Source organism: Engraulis encrasicolus, chromosome 16 (genome assembly GCF_034702125.1).
Source record: "Engraulis encrasicolus isolate BLACKSEA-1 chromosome 16, IST_EnEncr_1.0, whole genome shotgun sequence".
Taxonomy (NCBI): domain Eukaryota; kingdom Metazoa; phylum Chordata; class Actinopteri; order Clupeiformes; family Engraulidae; genus Engraulis; species Engraulis encrasicolus.
In genome coordinates, this window is record NC_085872.1 from 5,778,531 (window position 1) to 5,800,412 (window position 21,882).

General features: G+C 41.6%; 1 protein-coding gene across 2 annotated transcripts; it reads right to left on the reverse strand.

The window, feature by feature from the left end:
* Positions 1-1,239: 1,239 nt before the first annotated feature.
* Positions 1,240-15,391, reverse strand: arfip1 (ADP-ribosylation factor interacting protein 1 (arfaptin 1)). 2 transcript variants are annotated; one of them, XM_063218388.1, is made up of 10 exons: positions 15,012-15,391; positions 13,090-13,445; positions 9,507-9,605; positions 8,449-8,557; positions 7,615-7,716; positions 6,456-6,568; positions 5,722-5,943; positions 4,238-4,395; positions 3,732-3,906; positions 1,240-3,544 (listed from the first exon to the last, which is right to left on the reverse strand). In XM_063218388.1, the coding sequence occupies exons 2-10, from the start codon at positions 13,441-13,443 to the stop codon at positions 3,389-3,391; spliced, it is 1,488 nt and encodes a 495-aa protein (XP_063074458.1). In that variant the 5' UTR covers positions 13,444-13,445; positions 15,012-15,391; the 3' UTR covers positions 1,240-3,388. The 2 variants fall into 2 exon arrangements, with proteins under 2 accessions (XP_063074458.1, XP_063074459.1); XM_063218389.1 differs by lacking the exon at positions 7,615-7,716 and having other exon boundaries at positions 1,241-3,544; positions 15,012-15,389.
* Between the last annotated feature and the right edge of the window lie 6,491 nt (positions 15,392-21,882).

Consider the following 21,882-nt stretch of genomic DNA (forward strand, 5'->3'; position numbering starts at 1 on the left):
TCTATGCATAAACATTTAGTGATGTGGTACAAGTATATTGCCTAGTTGGCCCCTCATATTTAAGAACTACTTAGGCTTAGGTACTATTTAAGGGTTTTTTGGGAAACACAACCCATGTCAGTTATATCTAAACAAACTGCAGTCATCGCCTTTCCACGCCTCCCTGCTCTCTGATTGGAGAGAGACAGGGACCATGATCTGGTCCGTTCTGGGTATAGACTCCATGCTGTCTTTCAGATTGGATTTCCCAGGCTAGTACTGTAACACTTCAATGTCAAAATACTACAGGATCATTATTTGCAAGTCTCCTCAACATCCTGTTCAGGGGTGCAGGGTCGAATGAGGAGAAACAGAGGCCTGCATCGTGAGATTTTTTTCTTTTTCTTTTAAATCTCTACCAAGGAGATTAAAGTAAGCTTTTGATCTGTTTATCTGATTGTGCGTTAACATGGATATTGTCATAATCCCATTTAAAAAAAAAAAAAAAAAAAACCCATACATATCACTGTTGCAAATTGCTTCAAAATGAGATATTCATAGCAATAGTCACTATGATCATTGGACTATATATCAAACCTTAATCTATTTGTATGACTTCAGATTAAGACTACATATTCTCCTTTTATCATAACATTCAGGGGTTTATGTTTAATTTCATTTTTAAAATCCAGTATTTGGCATTACTAAAAGAACATGTTTGTGTTGAGACTGTCTACTGCCATGCTACATTGATCAACATAACTACTCCCCCTAGTGGCCCTTACTACACACTGTAGACTGCAGACACTGTGGATGACATTAGCTGAATCGAAATATAGCTCAGAGAGATGTGCACTGCTTATATGGTTGCATTCAACTGGGCTGTGACATTATTTAACTAATGCCTTCATTTCATGTATAATGCTAGGTGCACACATTCTTTAACCTGATTTACATCATCTGGCTGCGTTCAGATGGTAGGAATCAGGTAACACATTCTTGTTGTCACTTGACAATAATGTATCACTCTTTTTAGGTTGTTATAACACTGCTCAAACAGGAGAAGGCGTATGGTATTTTCTGGTCATTTCTGTTTGCCTGATAGCAACAAACAACATTATGGAAAACACTACTGACCATGCAAAACTCTGATAGTGCAAGTGATCGGGTAGTGTAAGTAGGCCTAATAATAAAAATCAAAAGATAGTGTTTATTTCCACACACCATTTCTGAAATTTGTGGATTTTCCAGGAAGACTCGTGCTACAGCATTGAAACTCTCAGGGATAGAAATCAAACGTTGATTCTGACAATTGCGTTTCCTTGCAGAATGATCTGATACTAGTCAAAGAAGTTTCAGAAGGTTAAGAAGAAAAATAGTTTAATTTTCTCCTCAAAAGATATTACACAACATAGAGGGTTTCTTACATCTGAAAGCCCATCACTCAATATGCATCATATTAACAGTGACTGTTAATTGATGATACACCTTCATACGTGATACTCCAAATGGCGATGCCTTCAACACAATGCCCATGAAAGAGTTCATTTATACAAGATTAAAATGCAGAACTTACAAATATAGAGATATTTATATATGTTCATCTACTTATATGCTGACATGTTTGTGTGTGAAAACACAGCGTCATTGTGCAAGCATACCTCTACACCGCCCTACTGGGTACAGGGCAATGTAATACAGATGCAAAACTGGTTAGGAACTCAAGTGATGGCAGGACCCTGCCTCACCAACTGTGCTTTATGGTCATGATCAGGAACTCAACTGTACACAGTGTGCAAAAACATTTTTGAGGTGGAAAATAATCTGCTTGAGAGAAACTAACACACATTTTGCAATATAACATATCTGGTGGAAAGGCGTTCAATTATTTTAATTACATAGTGATTCATATGTAGTTCTGCTGGCAGCATTACACCTTTTATGGAAACTGGAAAATGGAGTGTGCTTGTGTATGTACCAAGCAACTATAAACGTAGAGTAAATTTGTATCAGGTACTGTATTCTTTGTAAAGAACAACAGCTAAGGAAAATCTGGTGATAAATAAACAGGGATCATCAGAAAGGGCAGTGCTGGTCACTCCAGTGCACAATCATCAGATGTTTTTTGGTTGAAGTTTTGTAATCCATAAAATCAGCACGGGCTGCTGAGCTGAGTTGACTTAGTAGAGACTGTGTCAAATTTGCAGGGCATTGAATGAATATGACTATTATACTGTCCTGGCTGTGACAGGAACATGTGCATGTGTTATAGGCCTGCAAGGTGTTCCACAGCCAGGCAGTGTGGTTGCCTTCCGCGTTTTCCCCTTTCACATGATCACAACCACGGGCTGGACCGGCATGCAACGTTGAAAAGGCACATCAAGTCATTTTATATCAAGTAAAACAAGAAAACAATAAGGCTGGTCCTTCCTTCTTTAAGAAGTAGCAATATACCCAATGAAAATAACAATCTGCATCATACATCTAATCAGCTTAACTTAGAAATAGAAACTGCATCTACTACAAAAGTATTGTCTTCCTTTCCCGTATTAGATTCTAAATTTCCTTGAAAGTGAACACTGGGGGACATTAGAACGTTCTCTGAGTGTTAGTGAATATTTACAATCCCAGAGCAGTCCCATTAAAATATCTTATTGTGTTTTCAATATTTCGATAGTCTATGTTTTTGGTTTTGTCCTAACCATTAGCTGCCCATGCTGGTGAGAGCAAAGTTTAAAGGACAACAGTTTAAAAAAGGAAAAAGTGTGTCTTGCTGATTCTTTGAGAGACATTGGCCATGTCATTACATGACATTTTTAATTCAGAATTAATTATTCAGAATCAAACAATTCTGTCGAGTTCACATTGAACTTCCATTTAATTCCGAATTGTGAAGTGTTTACATGACGTCTTCAATGCGGAATTGAGCTTTACTCAAGAATTAAATTGAGTTAATTCTGAATTGAATCTCTCATGTAAATGTGGCCATTCAGACTTCAGGCCACACTTCAAGTCCTACATTCAATGAGCTGGGTGAATGGGCGTTCCCACCGCCCAGTACATTTAATATCAGATTTGTCATATCACTGCAAAAGTGCACATCCCTTGAGTTGCATTATTTAGGTTTTTTTCATTAAAGAGCTAAAAAAAACATTTTTCTTCAGTTGTGAAAATACAAGGACATTATAAAAATCTTTAGCTTGAAAAGTTATCAAGATAGACAAAATTACAATTATCTTAACTGTTTTTCCGTGTTTGTCAGATTTAAGGTCAGCCAGAGAAACGTGGTAGCCCACTGCCATTTTTGGGGTTGGGGCAGTTTGACATTGAAGGAGTGCACTTTGCATCTTCATTGTTGCTGATGCCTTCCTTCCTTTATGGTTCACACAGCGAAGGCCTGAACCATGGATCAGTGCTCTTCTAGCCATGATGGGGTGTCTCCACCTGGCATTTTCAGCTTGATGTGGAATTGTTTGAGGGTCTGTTCTAGTTGCTGTTGGTTTCCTGCATAGTATGCTGCGATGGCATTATGGAACAGAAGAAGCTGATTGTGCAGCACTTTGACCTGATGAAGAAAACGGAGGTAGTTATTAGCCATCCATGAGTAATAAAAAACAAAAAAACATGATGCCCATTTAATGTTTAAAACAGACTGAATAACTAAATAAAAGGTCTTTGATTCATGTTGTTAATCATCCATAAAAATGACTGTAGTGAATGTATGTATGAATGCAATGAATCTGTAGTCATACCTTGTTCTCCTCGAGGAACTTCAGTTTGACAGACACGTCATTGCGCATGCGCTCATATTTCTCACGGTGGACTTGAAACTGCTGCTGAGACAGTTCAATCTTCGGCAATGTGTTGCCATCACGCGGACCGAGGTTCAGCTCTTCCAAGTCGGTGCGGTATGCATCATATTCAACTCTGCAGTGAAGAACAAACATTACATTCAGGAACTGTAAATATTTCCGTCTATGACAACAATTACACAGTGAAAGAGCGAAAAGCAAAACAGTTTTATAGGGGCAGCCTTGGCCTAGAGGTAAAGAAAATGGGCTTTAGATCAGAGGTGCCGAGGTGCCCTTGAGCAAGGCACCTAACCCCACATTGCTCCAGGGACTGTAACCAATACCCTGTACTGATAGTAAATGTAAGTCGCTTTGGATGAAAGCATCAGCAAAGTGTAATAATCAACCTTGTTGTCAGTAAATGACAGTGGCATTGAAGCATGTAAAGGAGGCACTAATCTGCTTACCTGGCGGTTTCATACTGTTTGATGTTAAGCATGGTATCCTCAATGGTTTTATCCACTAGCGTCTTCACAGAAGAAATGAAGAAGTTGATAGCTCCCAAGAGAGTCTCGCCATTTTTGGACAGGAGTTTTTGGGTGTCTGCATTGTAGCTGAACTCCTCCTAAAAGACCAAATTCAAGTAATTCTTTCTTCTTTCCTTATTGGTCATATCTATGGCATTCACACCGAACTGCATTCATTTGGCAAGGGTCAGGTTAACAGAACAATGCAATATGACAAATTGATCCCTTTAACAATGGCAAGACAATCCAGTATATTGTCATTAACAAAAGACAGTCAACTCAATCCATCTTAGAATAGAAAAATAATATGTGACATTGTGATAATGTAAGTAATAAAAAGTAAATTAAGACAAGGTGACAACTGAGTATTAAAGGAACAGTCCAAAATGTTTCAATAATAAAGTATGTTCTTCTCTGACCTGTGATGAGTTGCACTAAAAGAGAAATGGCAATTTTGTATCTAGATAAAGAAATGTCAGTGTAATGAAAGGCGTAGTAATACATTCGGAGCACTTTGACTTCAGCGCACTGATATCTTCACCCCTGGTCCTCTCGCACGAGGGGAAGGGGAAAGGGGGGACTAGGAGTGAAGATATCAATGCGCCGAAGTCGAAGCGCTCCAAATGTGTTACTATACCTTTCATTACAGTGCCATTTCTTTATCTAGATGGGAAATCGCCACATTTCTTTTTCTGCGACCACTTTTCAGTTGGTGAACTAGTCATGCAACTGTGTTTACATAGGGAACACGTGGAACAATTTGGTCACTTCTAACTTAAAGCACCCAATGTTCCCCAAGGCAAAGCTGAGCTAAGCTAATGCTAGCGAGTTGGTGCCACACACGTTGCTGACTGTGGCCACGTCCGAAGATGAGACAGGTCAAGACAGTTCAACTCATCACAGGGAAGAGAAGAACATACTTTATTATTGAAACACTGTGGACTGTTCCTTTAAACACGCATAGCTGAGAGCAGCAGGAAAATAAAATGGACTTGGCTTTAAGGGGATGGACCCATGACTGTACTGACCCCACCTAGACTGACCAGAGATGTCTGTTGGCATCATTCACTCAAGGAGATCATTTGCACAAACACTGCCATCTACTGTTAAAGGGAGGCATATATTCAATGACTAATAATGAATAGATGTATACAGTTAGGTCCATAACTGTTATGCCAGTGACATATCTTTTATCATTTAATTTCTTTGTACATTATCACTGAGTATCAATATTTAACTTCATCACTTGTCTGTCATCCCTTCTGTTCCCTTCAAAAGTTGGTGTAATTTCCAAGCCCTTCCTATAACTTGAGTTTCAGTAAACTCAAAATAGCAAAAAAGCAAAATAACAAAACTTGGTTCACAAATTCAATTACTTGTGGACCCGACTGTACGACCATACGTTATGTCTTAATGTAACTTACATGAAGCTCAGGCGATTTTAAACTGAGATCCGCAAAGGCATCTCCCAGTTGTCTTTGAGTCTGCATCATCTGAGAAAGCTGGGCGGCCAGTGTTTGAGCTAGCTTGATAACTTGCTCATATTTGCGCTTGTTATCACGGAGAACATCAATCTGCGCCTCCAGCTCCAGATCAACTGTCCGGGAGCCACGCCCCAGCTTCTCAGACAAAATCTGCTTAGTGCACTATGAAATGAAATAGAGGAGGAAGAGGCAGAGAGTGATAGGTGAAGACTTTACTGAGTTCTAAGTATGTCATTGTACATCTGTATAGTATATGAGCACATGCAAAATGTGCCAGAAAAAAAAATTGAATAGGAAGCTTGCTGGAAGCCAATGTATGACTGGAAGTGGCATGTGATGTGACATGAGGACCAAAGAAGCAGGCAAAAGTTCAAAATTGGATGTAGATGCGTCATAATGCATACAGTATGTTAACCTGGCTCTCACGAAGTTAAACGAAGATGCACGAAGCACAAAGGGTCTGTGTGAGAGCCAGGCTAACAGTATGTATCCTCTTGTCATTAGTTTGAACTTGAGCCACCTCATACGAAGATTACATTCACAACCTCCGAGAAGATTGAAAGCAAGCAGGGCTACACAGAAGATGTAAGCTGGAAGATATTTGTTTACCATGAATTCAAATCACAGGAAGAGATTAGGAGATTTGGACCCCCTAACTGGAGACCCTGACTCACCTTGTAGGTGTTGATGCTCCATTTCCTCACCAGATCCAGCTTTTCCATCGCTGGGTTCTTCAGGTCATCTGCGAGGACAACTGCTCCGCTCATAGGCTGTCCTTGTGTAGCACCTGGTGAAGATAATTTAACACACAGTTTATGAGATGGACGCCCCTTTCAGAAAAACACCAGGGGCCGAAGCTTCACTGACCATCACTTCACTGTCAAGTTATTAAGTTAGCTTGAGTTTGTATCTGTGCGTGAGTGTGCTTGTTTCCCCCGTGCATGTACCCTTACCCTACCTAGATAGTACTTGCCCCTCAGTAAAGCTAGGGCCCGAGGAGTTTAGAAAGCAGCACAGATCACATGAGTTCTATATCAGCAGCATGTCCTTTGGGGCGGGACAGGATTTCAGCCAGGTTAGGAACCCATGTTGCAGCATTCCGGAGGCAGCGGAAAGACTGTAATGGGTAAAACGGAGGGAGGAGAGGCGATAGGGAGAAGACGGCATACCACCCAATTAAGGAGTTTAATGGACTCATTGTCAGTGCTGGCCTTAGTGCTGTGTAAGCATGAAATCACCACAATGCATAATAAAGCTTGCGGATTCCAAAGAGGTTTGTTGTTGTAAAGCCGGCTGTCAGCATTGCAACCTAGCATAGCAACCAGCATGTACCCTGACCATAAAATACAATGTGGATCAGAGCAGAGGAGGAAATCAAAGAACAGAAGCAGAGGGCAGATGTCATTTCAAAGGAAATCAGGATAGAAAACGGATTGAAATTTCCAAAGATTAAGCATCGGTGCAAAGGTCTGGTAACGAAAGAGCTTAATTTAATACCCACGATATTATGCACAGTTTGCCTGCTATCTGGAACACAACACATCTGTTATGGCCCCTGTGTTTGGTGCTAATATCTCTTGTGGTTCAAGGGTAAAAAACAAACTGGTTTTGACACAAGGATATGAGAGTTAGCACTTAAGAGGAGCTAAACACAGCATGGACTCATTAATGTGTATCTTTATACTTTGATCATTTGAACTGCTTTATTTCAAAAGACCAGGGGAGATGAGACATGTTGTTCCATAATAGAGGTAGACGGCATAATGAATGATGCCAGTTACACAGCAGGATTATAAACTGTGCCCTGGAATTGTAATCCCTGATGACCAGTACCTTTCTCCAGCTCCACCTGACTGTCACTGGCCAGGCGAGCCAAGCGGCTAGCCGCTACTGAGCTCGGGCCAACTGTGGGTGTCGTAGGCAGGCTGGCTGATCCTGGGAATAGTTAGTATGAATTGATTTTAAGAAGCACTGTAATCTGACAACATGTGCACAGAGGAAGAGGTGTGACTGATTCTGAGTGGAAGATTGGCACATCTGGGTGGTAAATTGGATATTGGATATGGCAGAAAGTTAACGGTGTCATGCTACATTTATGACCAACATCTGTTGGGCATGTAGAGTATCTTGTGTATTTACAATCTCTGCAACATTTATCTCTTGGTGATGAAATACTGAAACATAAAATAAGAACACATATGTAATATCAGTAGGCTTGATTTCACTGGCCTTTCTAAACCACGTGTCTCTACATTTTAATGTATTTGAGTCTGTATAGTCATTCAGTAAAAACAGCAGTACGCCCTATTCATATTTCAGAGAAGGGAACAAATTGTAAAAGTTTTGAGTACATGCTTTTCACAATCTTCACAAAAGTCATTCAAAAATGTAAGAAAAGAATCCATACACCTCAAATCTGTGCAAAAAGGATTTTCAGATGTTAACTGAAGACTGAAGCCCTTTAGCACAAAGACTTCAAGTGTGTAGAACTAGATTTGACCTCAGAGCGATGACTGCTGTTTTTTTCTTCTCTTTTTTACACAAGTAAGTCATAGTAAAAAAGGGAACACAAGTCATTCATACAAGTAAATAACTATGGCCACTACAGACAGAGCAACCCCGTTGTATATTGCATTGAATGTGCAGGTGAAACAAGTGTATCTGTACCTTGATATGGCCCCACTTCAACAACGCCCTCTGTGGTTGAGCCATAACTGTCAGATGGGATGTGGGCTTGTGCCATACTTGGAAAACTGGTCATCCCATGAGCTGCGTCCTACATGCACAAAACAAGAGCCAGATCATCAATACGATTGCATAAAAATGTTTTTTTTTCAGTTTGGTCAGCGTCAGAGGACTTAATTCAATTGATCAAATTATTTGTTTAAAAACTGTCTAAAAATCTACATCGTAATGAAAAAATGCTGTTCAAATAAACTCGCTGTGAGACTCTTTTTCATCATGGAATGCCAGCTGTTGACACAAATTTGATTACGGTATGTAAAGCGATGTTTCAAATGAAAATTGGAATGGGTAGAAAAAATTTGAAAAAAAAAAAAAAATGGGGATGTCAGTGGTCCGTGGAATTTCGCCTAATTTCTGAGGTATAACTGGTTAGGAGCCTGTCTTTAAGACCCTTGTAGTTGGCCTTGCAGCTGCCTGTCCACACACCTGACTTACATGTCACCCCACAGGACGCAATTTGTGTTACGAAATTGAACTTGTAGTTAATGTTACTGTATTGAGTTTTTTTCACATTCATATTTTTAATATAAGGTTAATATTTATGAAATCATGCCAAATGCTTTATAAATGATTCAAAATATTGTTGGTTTATTTTATAGCTGTATATATTCCAGGTTGTATTAATGTTACACACCACAGGACATTTGACATATAAACCTTTCCATAAATCTGAACAAAAATGTTTCTTCTCATCTAAGACTAATATGAAACATGATGTACCACATCTTCTTTCATTTACATTTGCTTCCAATAGGAAAAATATCAATTTTGTAGGTTTTTAACTAATGTTACGTAAAAACAGGGCGTCATGTCAACCACCCATCTGCTAGTGATGTTGACTATGATAATGTCCTCGCTTTGGTTAAAAAGCGTCTGCCAAATGCAATGTAATGTAATGCAGTGTAAGTATATGAACAAAAACACCCTGGATTACATATGGTGTAAGTAAGGAAAGGCCTTTGGTGAGAGTATTGTCCTACCCTCTGAAACACATCATCATGGCTGTTGTCAGTTTCCCCATTGCTGGTCACTGATATCTCAGCTGCTGGGCTCCTGTGTGGCTCCTCTGCCATAATCTCCTGTGGAGAGGGAAATGAAACGCAACAATTGGCATTTATAGAAAACTGTGCAACATTCACAGGGCATGACCCGTCTGTTTACAACTCTCGCCCGTGTTGTTGCTCTTTGTCACTTCCGCTTCCGGATCCCCACTGCCACAACCAGAGGTGGACATCCCAGGTTCAAAAATAGTGCAGATCATGCCACATACTATAGCTTCAGACACCGCACCCAACCAGCTGATGTTTAGGTAGATAGGCTTAAAAGTCAGCAGTGTTGATGCACAGGGACTTTTACTTTCTGTGTGTGCAAACACATGCAAACAATTTCCTTTATCTCTGGACAAAGTATACAAATGTTCAAGCTTTCTTCCTGAAGTCCATTTTCATTTTTCTATTGCTCTTCCCTGACGATGCACAAAGATACTTAATTTTCGATAGAGGCTGTTCACTTATCAACCAACAGCACCATTCATAGGAAACACAGCCATTTCAAACCTACATTTTCTCTGCAATGATCATCAAATTAGCTGTGTAATTTATTTGACCTGTAAGCATATGCCGGCAAGAGAAAAACAGTCAGTTGAATAACCATGGAGACACATCTTATCTTTAGTTCTAGTCTCCATGGTAATGATTTCTGGTCTTCAAGGCAACCCGTTCTGTCATACAGACAGAGCAGCATGCTAAGAATTCTCTCAGACACTGAATCACGCCACACATGCATGCCAACACTAGGAAATAGTATTGTTAGTCTGTGGAACACTAAAACTAACTCAATGCAATCAATGAAAAAAGACAGGGCTAAAGACTTTACATTGTGCTTTGAGAGGTGCACAAGCAGATGCAGCAGACATGAGAAAAGACACATTAAGACTTGAGCAGATACTCTATCTCTTATGCCAGTCTTCCTTAAGAATAGGCTCAAACTCACACAATACGTAGGTACTTAACTGCTCTGAGCAACAGTTACCAGATACAGTAGATACTACACCAATGCAGCAGTGCCACTACCACTAACAGTGATGTTTTTTAACTCTCACATCCCATCCGACAGACCATTACTCTTGTGCAAAGGCAAGAGTAATGGTCTTCTTCATTACACCTCCTTTATTTTGCGACAAAGCCTACACGTTCCAAAGAATAAACCCCAGATGAAGCTTGTGTCAGGATTAGAGCTGACTTATTGCCCATATCTGAGATGAAAATGACATGTATAACGAGACAAAAAAAACTTTGACCCCAAGTGTTTGTTTTGCTGATGAAGGATGTTATGCAGCACCCTAGAGAGAAGCCAACCTTTACCTAATGGGAGTCAAGAGACCAGGGCACCAAGAGCTGCTGTGTTTGCAATACCAGACCAAATCAGCCTTGCCATTATAAAGGGCACCACATTTAATACTATTCATCTTTGCTAACCTTGACCATGTCCTTGTGATGGAGACATGGTTGTTGTGGGTTCAATTGTTTATATGCCTGGATTGCGTTTTTTGATAAGCCGAAGGATATAAAGCTCTCTCACTCACACTAACAAATACAGTACAACAGGAACACTTACTGACAGTAAACAACTACTGTACTTCATACATCATGTATTTTTTAAACAAAATCAGCACATAATAGCTCCTAGATTTCACTTCTCCAGTTCGCACAGAGTATAATTTTCCCACAGAGCATAGTGTTCCCATAACAAGATTCTTACAATGAGATGACTGCTAGGAGTCCTCTTCAAGATTCAAGACTATTTTATTGCCATTCAAAACCAGTCCAAGAGATGCGGTGCAGAATGCTATCAAATTGCATAGGTCCAATGGAAAAGTAAAAGCAACTTCCGTACGCAGAATGCAGTAACTAATAAACGGGTTAAAAATGTAGCGGTCTTTATACAGTGTTGTGTGCCATTCAATAGTCTAATCGCAGCCGGAAAGGAATGGTCAAGGAACTGCTGCACAGCACAGCAGTGCTACTGAGGCACACTCACAAACAGGATATCGCTGGCTAGGTCTGTGAAGCTAGTCTGAGGTGAAAATAGCACCAGGTATCTGGTAACATACTGCATGAATGTTTTAAAGCCACAAGACGCCCACACAGAGACGGGTGCCTCAGCCTTCAGGTAACACAATGGGCAGACAGAGAACCTCCAGAGAACACATCTGCCTCCGTATGAGTTGGTGTACCCTGCTGCTGATATGAACCACAATGTCCATGTGTGAACACAAAATGCCATATTTAAGTCCACAGACAAAAGGTTGAGGTGTGTTGAATGGAATATAACCCTGACAACAAAAGAAGTGCCATAATGAAAAAGAGGAGGAGGCTTCCGGCACTGTTTATGCTGGCCAGCCAGAGTGAAAAGTCAGAGTGTGGCTGCGTTGTATGGGGTGGAGCTCCACACTCCCAGTGGGGATTAGACTCCTTCTCTGGCTAACAATGCAGCCATGTGGAGGACAGCCATGTGATCAGTGACAGAGGGCACATGACCAGACACTTTACTCTCTCTGTACTGTATGCCCTTACCAAATGCACACAGCAGGACGACGAGAGGAGAAAGAAAGGAGAGGACTTCTTATTAACCGCCACTACGTCAAACATGTGTTGCTGACTTCACACAATCCCCACCACTCTTTACACAGATATTACATTTATTTTAGTAATACTCATAAAAAGACACCACTGGTGGTTTATTACTAGCTTGGGACAATTAGAAGCAAGTGGACATCTTGGAAACAAATACAGGTCCATACAAAGGAGTTTACAACTGCAATGTGTCAGCAAACCATGCCCTCCTAATCAAATACAAAGGAGGAACTAAGCTTACCATTATGAGGTTGCTACAAGGAACTCTGAACAGAAAAAAACACTACGGTAGCACCGCCAAAGCATGCAATATTATTTAAATTCACAAATGTCAACTGATGTTGGATCAATGATGATTCTTAACATAGGAGACACATGTGCTTGTCATGATCAGTGCTGTTAACTCCACGAGGTCACTTGACATAGCCAAGTCTGCCCAGAGGCTTATAAGAGTTATGAGTGATTCTACAGTACATGCGGTAAGACGAGGTTTATCAGTGATTGAGGACAAGATACACACGCACACACCCATTGGTCTGAAGACCCAACAAGTAGAAGAGCAGAGTAAAACTATTGAAGAAAAGCTTGAGCTTCACATCCACAGAAGACGACTATCGAACAAACACTGAATACCAAAAGAGGAAACACAAAACTATGAACAGAGCAAAGCACCAAGACATATGACCCTCCACCACAAGAACAGCAAGCACACTGTCAAACCACATATAAAATGTACCACCATTTACCACCACAAACCTATGGGTTGATTCATCTTGATCGCTGCAAAGAAGACATTTCTTTAACTACCAGAAAAGGGTAGAATTGTTTGTGGCTTCCTTGACCAGACAAGCAGCAAAGCAATATGAAGCAGGCAAGAGCGCAAGAGTGCGATTGCAGCCGGCTTAGCAAGGCAAGGGACGACTATCACCTTTGACTTTGCATCCAACGAAGTGTCATCCCTAGTGGGAGCCCCACCACTGTCCTTTAGGGAGACATCGGAGTCCACCTGCACCTCAAGGCTGAGAGAAGTGCCCCCCTCTCCATCCTCACCACCACTGTCACTCAGGTCCACATCATACACAACATCATCATCATACTGGCCAGTCTCACGGCCGTCACGGGCCTGCAGGTCTCCTTCGTGTGTGTTGTGAGCCTCCTCAGCATCTGTCTGAGCCTCCTGAGATTGGCCCTCATGCTCATCTCCCTCCTCAAGCTCCACCTGAGCCCCTGCTGCCACAGCCTGACTGGGCTCTGCCTCTGCCTCAACACTAATGTCTGACATGCCTGGAAGCAAACATGCATTACAACATACAGAGTTATTAGCAACCCACAAAGCCAGAGACCTGGGATGGATACGTCTAATTAATTACGTGAGGCAACAATAAATGAGTAACTACACTATTAAGAAGACATCTGTAGGCTATAACCTATGCAATAAAAATTTTGAAAAGTACAGGTCTAGTAGTGCTACAAGGTGTGTCATGTAAAGAATTTGTGATACATTTTTTATCTTCTCTTGAATAAAACGTAGCATTTGCAGGGAATTATTTGCACATTTTAGTAATATTAGTAGTTTAAAGGCAGAAAATAGCATTACTGGACAGTGGGACTACAGTGTGACATCCTCCTGATGATTACACAGGCCCTACTGCAGTATTTTGCATATACCGGTAATACAGCCTCATGTTTCCCTGCCAATTCGTTTGCATTGTAGTACACATTAGATTATCTGTCTTTAGAGAATATTCACTTTAGTTCTGTAATATTCAGGATGTTATCACACTCCGTTCTGACACCAGCTAGGCCATCAGTCTGATAATTTGGTCGGCTGCAGGAACTGTGCTACTCTGCAAGGGAGCAGCAAGTAGACTAAACACTTGGTGTGCAAATCATTCCCTCCAATGGACAACAAATCCTGAATGTTAATAGCGTTCAGTGGCCACACGGGTTTGAAAACCGATCCCAAAACTAAAGTTTGTTTGTGGCCGGCCGCCTTGACAACATTAACTACCATAGATGAAATGATAGGCCTACATTCAACGAAACGTCGCATTTCTCTGTAAGCTAAATGAATAACACAGCGTGGGTATAGACAACCGATAAGTGGACACATTGTGTTTCTAAGCTTCTCACAACCTTCCCTTCGATGCAACCGGCTCTGGACACATGCAACAATGAGTCACGCGGTTCCGACTAAAGCAGGAAACATTGGTAGAAATGTCAGGGACACGTAAACAATATTCTTCCTTAACTGCAGAGACGACACAACTGCTGTATGTAACATGGCAGCAATCAAATTGTCAAAGGCATCCCACTGTGTCACTTGACAGGACCTGTGAGTGCCCGATACCTGTTGACACTTGGTCGCGCCATTTGCTGGTTACAAATTATTTGCTTATAGAATCTTGGAATTGTTCTAAAATATTCTGATACAAAAGTATCTTGCTAGGCCTAGGCATTGTGTTATTTCCGCGTAGCGTTAACCACAGCCATGGGTTAAAGTTGCAGAGTGGCAACATTGTAGCTGCACTGCCAAAAAAACTTTACATCATTTACGTTAGCCGCTGGGCTACCAAGATTTCGCTGACGTGACCCTGTCTCGATTGGCCAGAACAATATACATGAGGTCTATTTTGGATGCTGTAACAATAGGGCTACACACTTGCAAACTTTATAATTTTACGCTGTCGTTAATCTTGTCACAATATGTGCCTGGGCAAACTACTACACAGCCTAGATCAGCAACAGCAGCATTCTGCACGGTGCTAGCTAAACCATCGCGCCTTGTCCAGCAATATAATATTTGACTGATGAAAGCTTTGTTTTGCTTTCCGCGGCTTCCATCTTTACCTGTTTTCGTGTCCAGGGCAAGAAATCGCAATCCACTGCTTTGTGCGATTCTAGTTTTGTCCAATTTCTTCTACTGTGTAGCGTTGGACGGCGCCCATTGGAAGTCGCAGTAACACAAACCCGGAAAAGGGACGCTTCCCAAGACTAGACAAATCGCCAATGCAACCACTGAGCGGTGTTAACAGCGCATGCCCGTCATCCACGAGTGCTCGATATCGTTTCACTGGAGACTCGCCTCTGTCATTTGTAGTGATGCCCATTCGCTGTAAATTTGGGCGAGTAGGCCTGCTCAGAGCTGTACAGCCCTGGGCCTGCTTACCCTTCACAGACTTCACGCAGCAAGGCTACATTGTTTCCTTTCAAAACAGGGAAATCCGGAAGCGCGCCCACGAGGCCCCCGCACTCAAAACATCCAGGCAGGGTTGTCAACACAGGTTTTTTTCAATGGCTTTCGGACTCTCCATACTCGGTGTCGACCAGATCAGAATTGAAAGTCACTGAACCACTTGTTCAATTCTCACTTACGGTCATCTTTATATGCGTTGCCCATCATCCCTTAATCTCTCTCTCTCTCTCTCTCTCTCTCTCTCTCTCTCTCTCTCTCTCTCTCTCTCTCTCTCTCTCTCTCTCTCTCTCTCTCTCTCTCTCTCTCTCACACACACACACACACACACACACACACACACACACACACACACACACACACACACACACACACACACACACACACACGCTGCTATATACAGGGTGTCCCTAAGAACAAGAAAAAAACATTTTAAATCATTTTAATGTTTGGTGTTCATTAAAATTCATGTAATTTTCAAAGTTTTTTTGCAAGTGCTCAAGGGCAGGCGATGGGCATGTAGAACTTCTGGCTGCCTTACAAGGCTAAAGAGCATATTATATTATATTATATTATATTATATTATATTATATTATATTATATTATATTATATTATACAATGTGAGATAGTAAGTGATGTTAGTGCATAGTAAAAACGTATTAATAATATAGCCTACTAATTTAATAGTGGCATATCAGGGCATTACATTACATATTATTACTGTAATCATCAAGCATTTCTGATCATGTGAACATGGACCACAGTACACTATGGAAAAAAAACTACCAAAAAAACTTACAAAAATGGCTTTTTTTTCACGTTGGGCAAAGGGGCAGGTGCTTAAGCACCATCTCATGCCTATATGTGCACGCCTATGATAATGTTCTGTCACCACTCAGTCTCAAACCAATGACCACAGTTTATGAGACCTGAGGGCCTTTTCACACCAGGAGGGGGAAGAGGGGTGGGAAGTGATTTTTACTGATGGCGGCGAAAATACATGGAAACAGATTTGTCCTTCCACACCAACACGGTAGTCTGGCGGTAGCAGCACGGGAGACGGCTCCGTGTCACGCTGCATTTGGAAAATCCAACTTGGGCCAGATTCAGACTAGAGCGTGGCGGAACGGCCGCTGCGTTCTACTCTGCCTTTCACACCAACAGCTTTGGTGTGCACAGCTAGTCCTGTTCAGAATCCCCCCCACAGCCAAAGCTAGCTCGCTACTTTGCCATTCATTTTGCCATCCAAAATTCGCTTAAACTCTATTTTCCAAATGCAACGCGGATCGAAGCCGGCTCCGGCGCTGCTACTGCCCGACTACTACCATGTTGGTGTGGAAGGACAGATTTGTTTCCATGTATTTTTGCCACCCCCGTTAAAAAACGCTTCTGTCCTTCCCCGCATCCCCGCTCTGGTGTGAATTAGGCCTTAAGCGGAATTTTGACAGCGACTGCCAGTGGTGCCCCGTTGAAATAAATGGCAAAGAGGGGGAGATTTTGAACTGGAGTCTGTACTGACCGCACACGCTGACGCGTCTGAGTAGAACACACTGGCTGAGACTAGGTAGAAAGGCCGCCGTCTTCTCGCTGCCTCCGCGCCATGCCCTTGTGTGTCACTGGCCTGAAGGGAATGCTGAATCGGGCAGCCCGAACCTCCTCTTGTATGAGCCTGCGCCTTTCCTTCCCTTTGGCTCTGCTGTAGCAAGGCTTCGGGTTGTTACTCAGCTCTGCACAACCTGTGGCCATGGTACCTACCAAGGTACTGTCCCACATCCTTGCCTCTGCTCTCCCCACTGCATCCCGGGCATGCCACTTCCTTTGTGTGTGAACCTCCACACCTGCTAAAGATTCTTTCCCATCAGCAGGGTGTGTGTAGAGTATGACTTCTTTGTCCTGCTGGGCAACCTTGATCTCCTGTGTGACACTGCTAAAGGGAAGCTGGAACTTAGTCCCATGCCCAAACAAAGTAATACTGCTCAGACTCTGTAGCAGGACCAGACGATGATGGATTCAGGCCTTAAACTTCCCGGAAAGTACAGACTTGTCCAAAGCTGAGAGCCACTCGATGAGATTGTCGCGGGCTGCTTGACATGCAGTGGTGTCCTTCAATTGCTGATGAAGAGCTTTCTGAGGCTGTTGGGTGTTCGTTGATGGCAAACCTTATGAACGTGCTCATTGTCTTGAGCCATTGGTCCACATCACCCTTCGCTGTTACTCACGCTTTGTGCTGTAACATCTTCATCAAACCTTTGCCCTTCTAACTCCTTGCTGGCAGCCAGCCACAAAATTCGACAATGTTTTGATGGTCTGCTTTGGGGTGTCGCCGGTAGTGTGGAGGCTCTGGCCAATGTGGTGTTTCTCCGGGCCTGGCTCCTCCTCCATCTCAACAGATGCCGTACTGGGTTCTGGAACTTTGTGTTGCACCATGGGATTCCTCAGGCAGTGCATCTTGGTCTGATGTATCTTTAGACCTGTCCGATTTTTGCAGATCTTGCCAAATTAGCAGGCAGTCGACTGTCCATTTGCAAGGGTCATGACCACAAAACCTGCCCATTTGGGGGGCTCATTCTGCCCCCCTCTCGGGCATCCCTGGGGGCATGACTCTGTTACATAGCATTGTTTGGGTGCTCCGTTGCAAGAGCCGCAGCTCGGAATGCTCATCTTGGGGCACAACCTGGACACATCTTCAGTGGCTGTCCCGAGATCACTGGGAGTATAGTCACACACCCTCACTTGGGCAACCCAGCTGACTAGAATCCCCCGACTTATGTCCAGTTAGCACAGATAGCAGTTATTTTCAAGATGGGCATTGTTTTAGAGTTGGACTTTTGAAGATGCACCCTGTAATGGCCCAGAAAAGAAGCATGTGCCAACTAGCCCCGATCTCCTCCTTTTTGCCAACAAAAAATTTACTTTCTTATCATGATGAAAGACTTAATAATGTCACTAGACCCTCAGTAATGTTTACACACATATACACTTTAGAAAATGTGCCAAGACTGTGAACATGTGGTACAGCAACAGCACAGTGTGGGGTAAGGCACTTTATGTAGCCTATGAATCCGCCTTAACTTGGCGTGCGCCACCAGCGACCATGCAGGTAGGCAGACAAAGCAGGAGTTGCGAAGAGAGGCTACAGTTGGCCTACTGTAGGCTACTAGGCCTACAGAATGGACCCTGCATCATTTTGAGGAAAATAAAATGTCCTAGAGAATTATTTTATCTTCTCCCTTAAATGTTGTTCAGTGAAACAATTGTTAACTTTGTTCAGAAGCACGTTTTGTTTGGCGATCTATTTATAAATTCTGCAGCCAGAACAATGATCTCACATGGTCTTGGAATGATCTGGCAATGTAGGCTATAACAAAAATCTATGTTTCATTGTGGTAAGTCATAAGTCAGACGTTCAGTAGCCCTACAGCAGCTGTGTTTGGCTAATTAGTTCGGCGGATGGGACACACAAAAGGGCCTTATCGTGCACTTTTGAGTAAAAGCATGAAAATCGGTACACATATCCTTCTTGATATGCTGATTAATGTTAGCGTTGGAGGCGTCGCGAAAAATGCATCGTTTTCAAGATGGCCGCCAAATCCAATATGGCCAACCCATATTAATGAATCTACCTGATATTTGGTAGTGAAAGCATGAAAATCGGTACACATATCCTTCTTGATATGCTGATTAATATTAGCATTGGATATGTAGCGAAAAATGCATTGTTTTCAAGATGGCCGCCAAATCCAGTATGGCCGACCCATATTAATGAATCTACCTGACACTTGGTATTAAAAGCATGAAAATTGGTACATATATCCTTCTTGATATGCTGATTAATATTAGCATTGGAGGCGGTGCGAAGAATTTAGCATTTTCAAGATGGCCGCCAAATCCAATATGGCCTACCCATATTAATGAATCTTCTTGACACCTGGTAGTAAAAGCATGAAAATCGGTACACATATCATTCTTGATATGCTGATAAATATTACCATTGGAGGCATTGCTAAAAATGCTATATTTTCAAGATGGCCGCCACATCCATTATGGCCAACCCATATTAATGAAGCTACCTGACAGTTTGTAGTAAAGGCATGGACATTTGTGCACAGTTACTTTTTTATATTTTGATTGATAAAAGAACTCGATACTTTGCAAAAAAAAAGTTTACATTTCAAGATGGCTGACAAATCAAATATGGCAAACGCATTTTAATAAATCCTTCAGGCACTTTTAGTAAAACCATGGAAACTGGTTCACATTTACTTCTTGATGTGCTCATTAATATTAGAAATTGAGGCATTGTGGGAAAAAACACATTTTCAAAATGGCCAACTAAGATAGTGTTTATAAGAAATTACATATTTTTCTACAAAAATATTTTGGCATTGCATATAATTAACACTCACAAAATACCATTGACAATGATTAAACATTATTGGCATGTTATCAAATGAAGTGATGCATAAACGATACTCTACTCTACTCTACTGCATATGTTATGGTTTTGCCCAAACTGTGTCTGCCACCACCACAATAGATTATTTTCTGTAATGTGATAACTTTAGAATAGGTGCAAGAGTTTGCACCACCTCTTGTGTTCTACCACTCTATAATAGGTACATGAACTGATAAAGTGTTAAAGCCTTACACTTTGAAGATTGCTGACTTTGTTTGCATTATAGGTTTTGTGCAGATGGACAGATATGTATGAAATGTTCTGTGCTAATACTCTTCAATAGGTACACTGATTGCAATCTTGAGGCCTCAAATAGGTAATACGGCAGTAGCGTTATGTACAAATCCAAGGCTTTTGAGGGGCTTGTGGGATGTACAGCACCTCTAGAGCTTAGTGATAACTGCATAGGCCTTGTACAAATTCCAAAAGGGCCAGGATTTCAAGATTGCTAGACAGAAAGTTCACTTGATTTGTTAATTCATGGACATTGTTATGATTGCTTACTTCAAAGAAACTAATAGTTGATGACTACTTCTAGCTGCACAAGGTTTTCAAACAAACTGCAATCCTGCACCCAATGCAAGTTGTATGGTATATCTTGCCTGGTTAACACAAGTTGATCTCACAAGTGAGATAATCTGGTGGTTATACAATTTCTCATAGTAAAGTTGTGATTTACGATTGCCCATGGCAGTTTATAGGTCGTTAAGAATGTGGTATTTGGCATATGTGTAGCCCATATCCAATCATGTCAGTTGTATCTATTCAAACAAACTGCAGCCATCACCTTTACACCCCTACTCATTCTCCTGATTGAACCCCAAGATCTGGTACCCTCACTGAGGGATGGAATCCATGCTACATTTCAGATCAGAACAATTGTGTAAAGTAGTAGGATTTCACAGGCTATGGTATATACTATGGCCAACATCAATCAAACTGCCAATAATGCCTAATTAAAAGATTGACATAAACTTTGAATAAATGGTGAATGGCACAGTTGGAACATGATGGCCATCAAAAAGTCAACTCAGGGTATGTAAAATATAACTTGAGTGAAACGTTTACATGTACAGTATTTGGATTCATTTCTAGACCATGATAATGATGTGAAGATTTGGCATGTGTGTGTGTCTCTCTCTCTCTCTCTCTCTCTCTCTCTCTCTCTCTCTCTCTCTCTCTCTCTCTCTCTCTCTCTCTCTCTCGCGCGCGCGCGCGCGCGCGCGTGACAACCGGTGCCGTACGGCAGTCTGCCCACTGTGCACAGCTGGTGTGTGACTGTGTATGTATGCGTGTATGTCTTTCTTCAAAGCGCTTTGAGTAAACTTCATAGTTGTGATACTGTGCTACATAAATACACATTGCAATGTATTGTATTGTAATATGGGTCAGTCATATTTGATTTTTGTTCATGGCCCCTAATATGAATAAGCATCTAATGTAAAGAAGTAACTATGTGTACCAATTGTCATGCTTTTACCACAAATTACCAGGTAGTTAATATGGGCTGGCCATATTTGATTTGGCGGCCATCTTGAAAACAATGTTTTTTTTCCCCTGCGACGCCTCCAATGCTAATATTAATCAGCATATCAAGGACATGTATACCTATTTTTATGCTTTTACCACCAAGTGTCAGGTAGATTCATTAATATGGGTTGGTCATATTGGATTTGGCGGCCATCTTGAAAACGATGATTTTTTTGTGACTCCTCCAATGCTAATGTTAATCAGCATATCAAGAAGGATATGTGGACCGATTTTCATGCTTTTACTACCAAGTCTCAGGTAGATTCATTAATATGGGTCGGTCTTATTGGATTTGGCGGCCATCTTGAAAACGATACATTTTGCGCAACGCCTCCAACGCTAAACTTAATCAGCATATCAAGAAGGATATGTGTACCGATTTTCATGCCTTTACTACCAAGTGTTAGGTAGATAGGTAGATTCATAAATACGAATTGGCCATATTGGTTTTGGCAGCCATCTTGAAAACGATTAATTTTTCATGACGCCTCCAATGCTAATGCTAATCAGCATATCAAGAAGGATATGTGTACCAATTTTC

Excerpts from the sequence above, each read along its gene's own strand:
- arfip1 (XM_063218388.1), bottom strand. The coding sequence starts at position 13,443 with ATGTCAGACATTAGTGTTGAGGCAGAGGCAGAGCCCAGTCAGGCTGTG. Across the intron at positions 8,558-9,506 it reads ATGATGATGTGTTTCAGAGG|GACGCAGCTCATGGGATGAC; the intron begins GTAGGACAATAC and ends TTGTGCATGTAG. Across the intron at positions 3,907-4,237 it reads AAACAGTATGAAACCGCCAG|AGTTGAATATGATGCATACC; the intron begins GTAAGCAGATTA and ends TCTTCACTGCAG.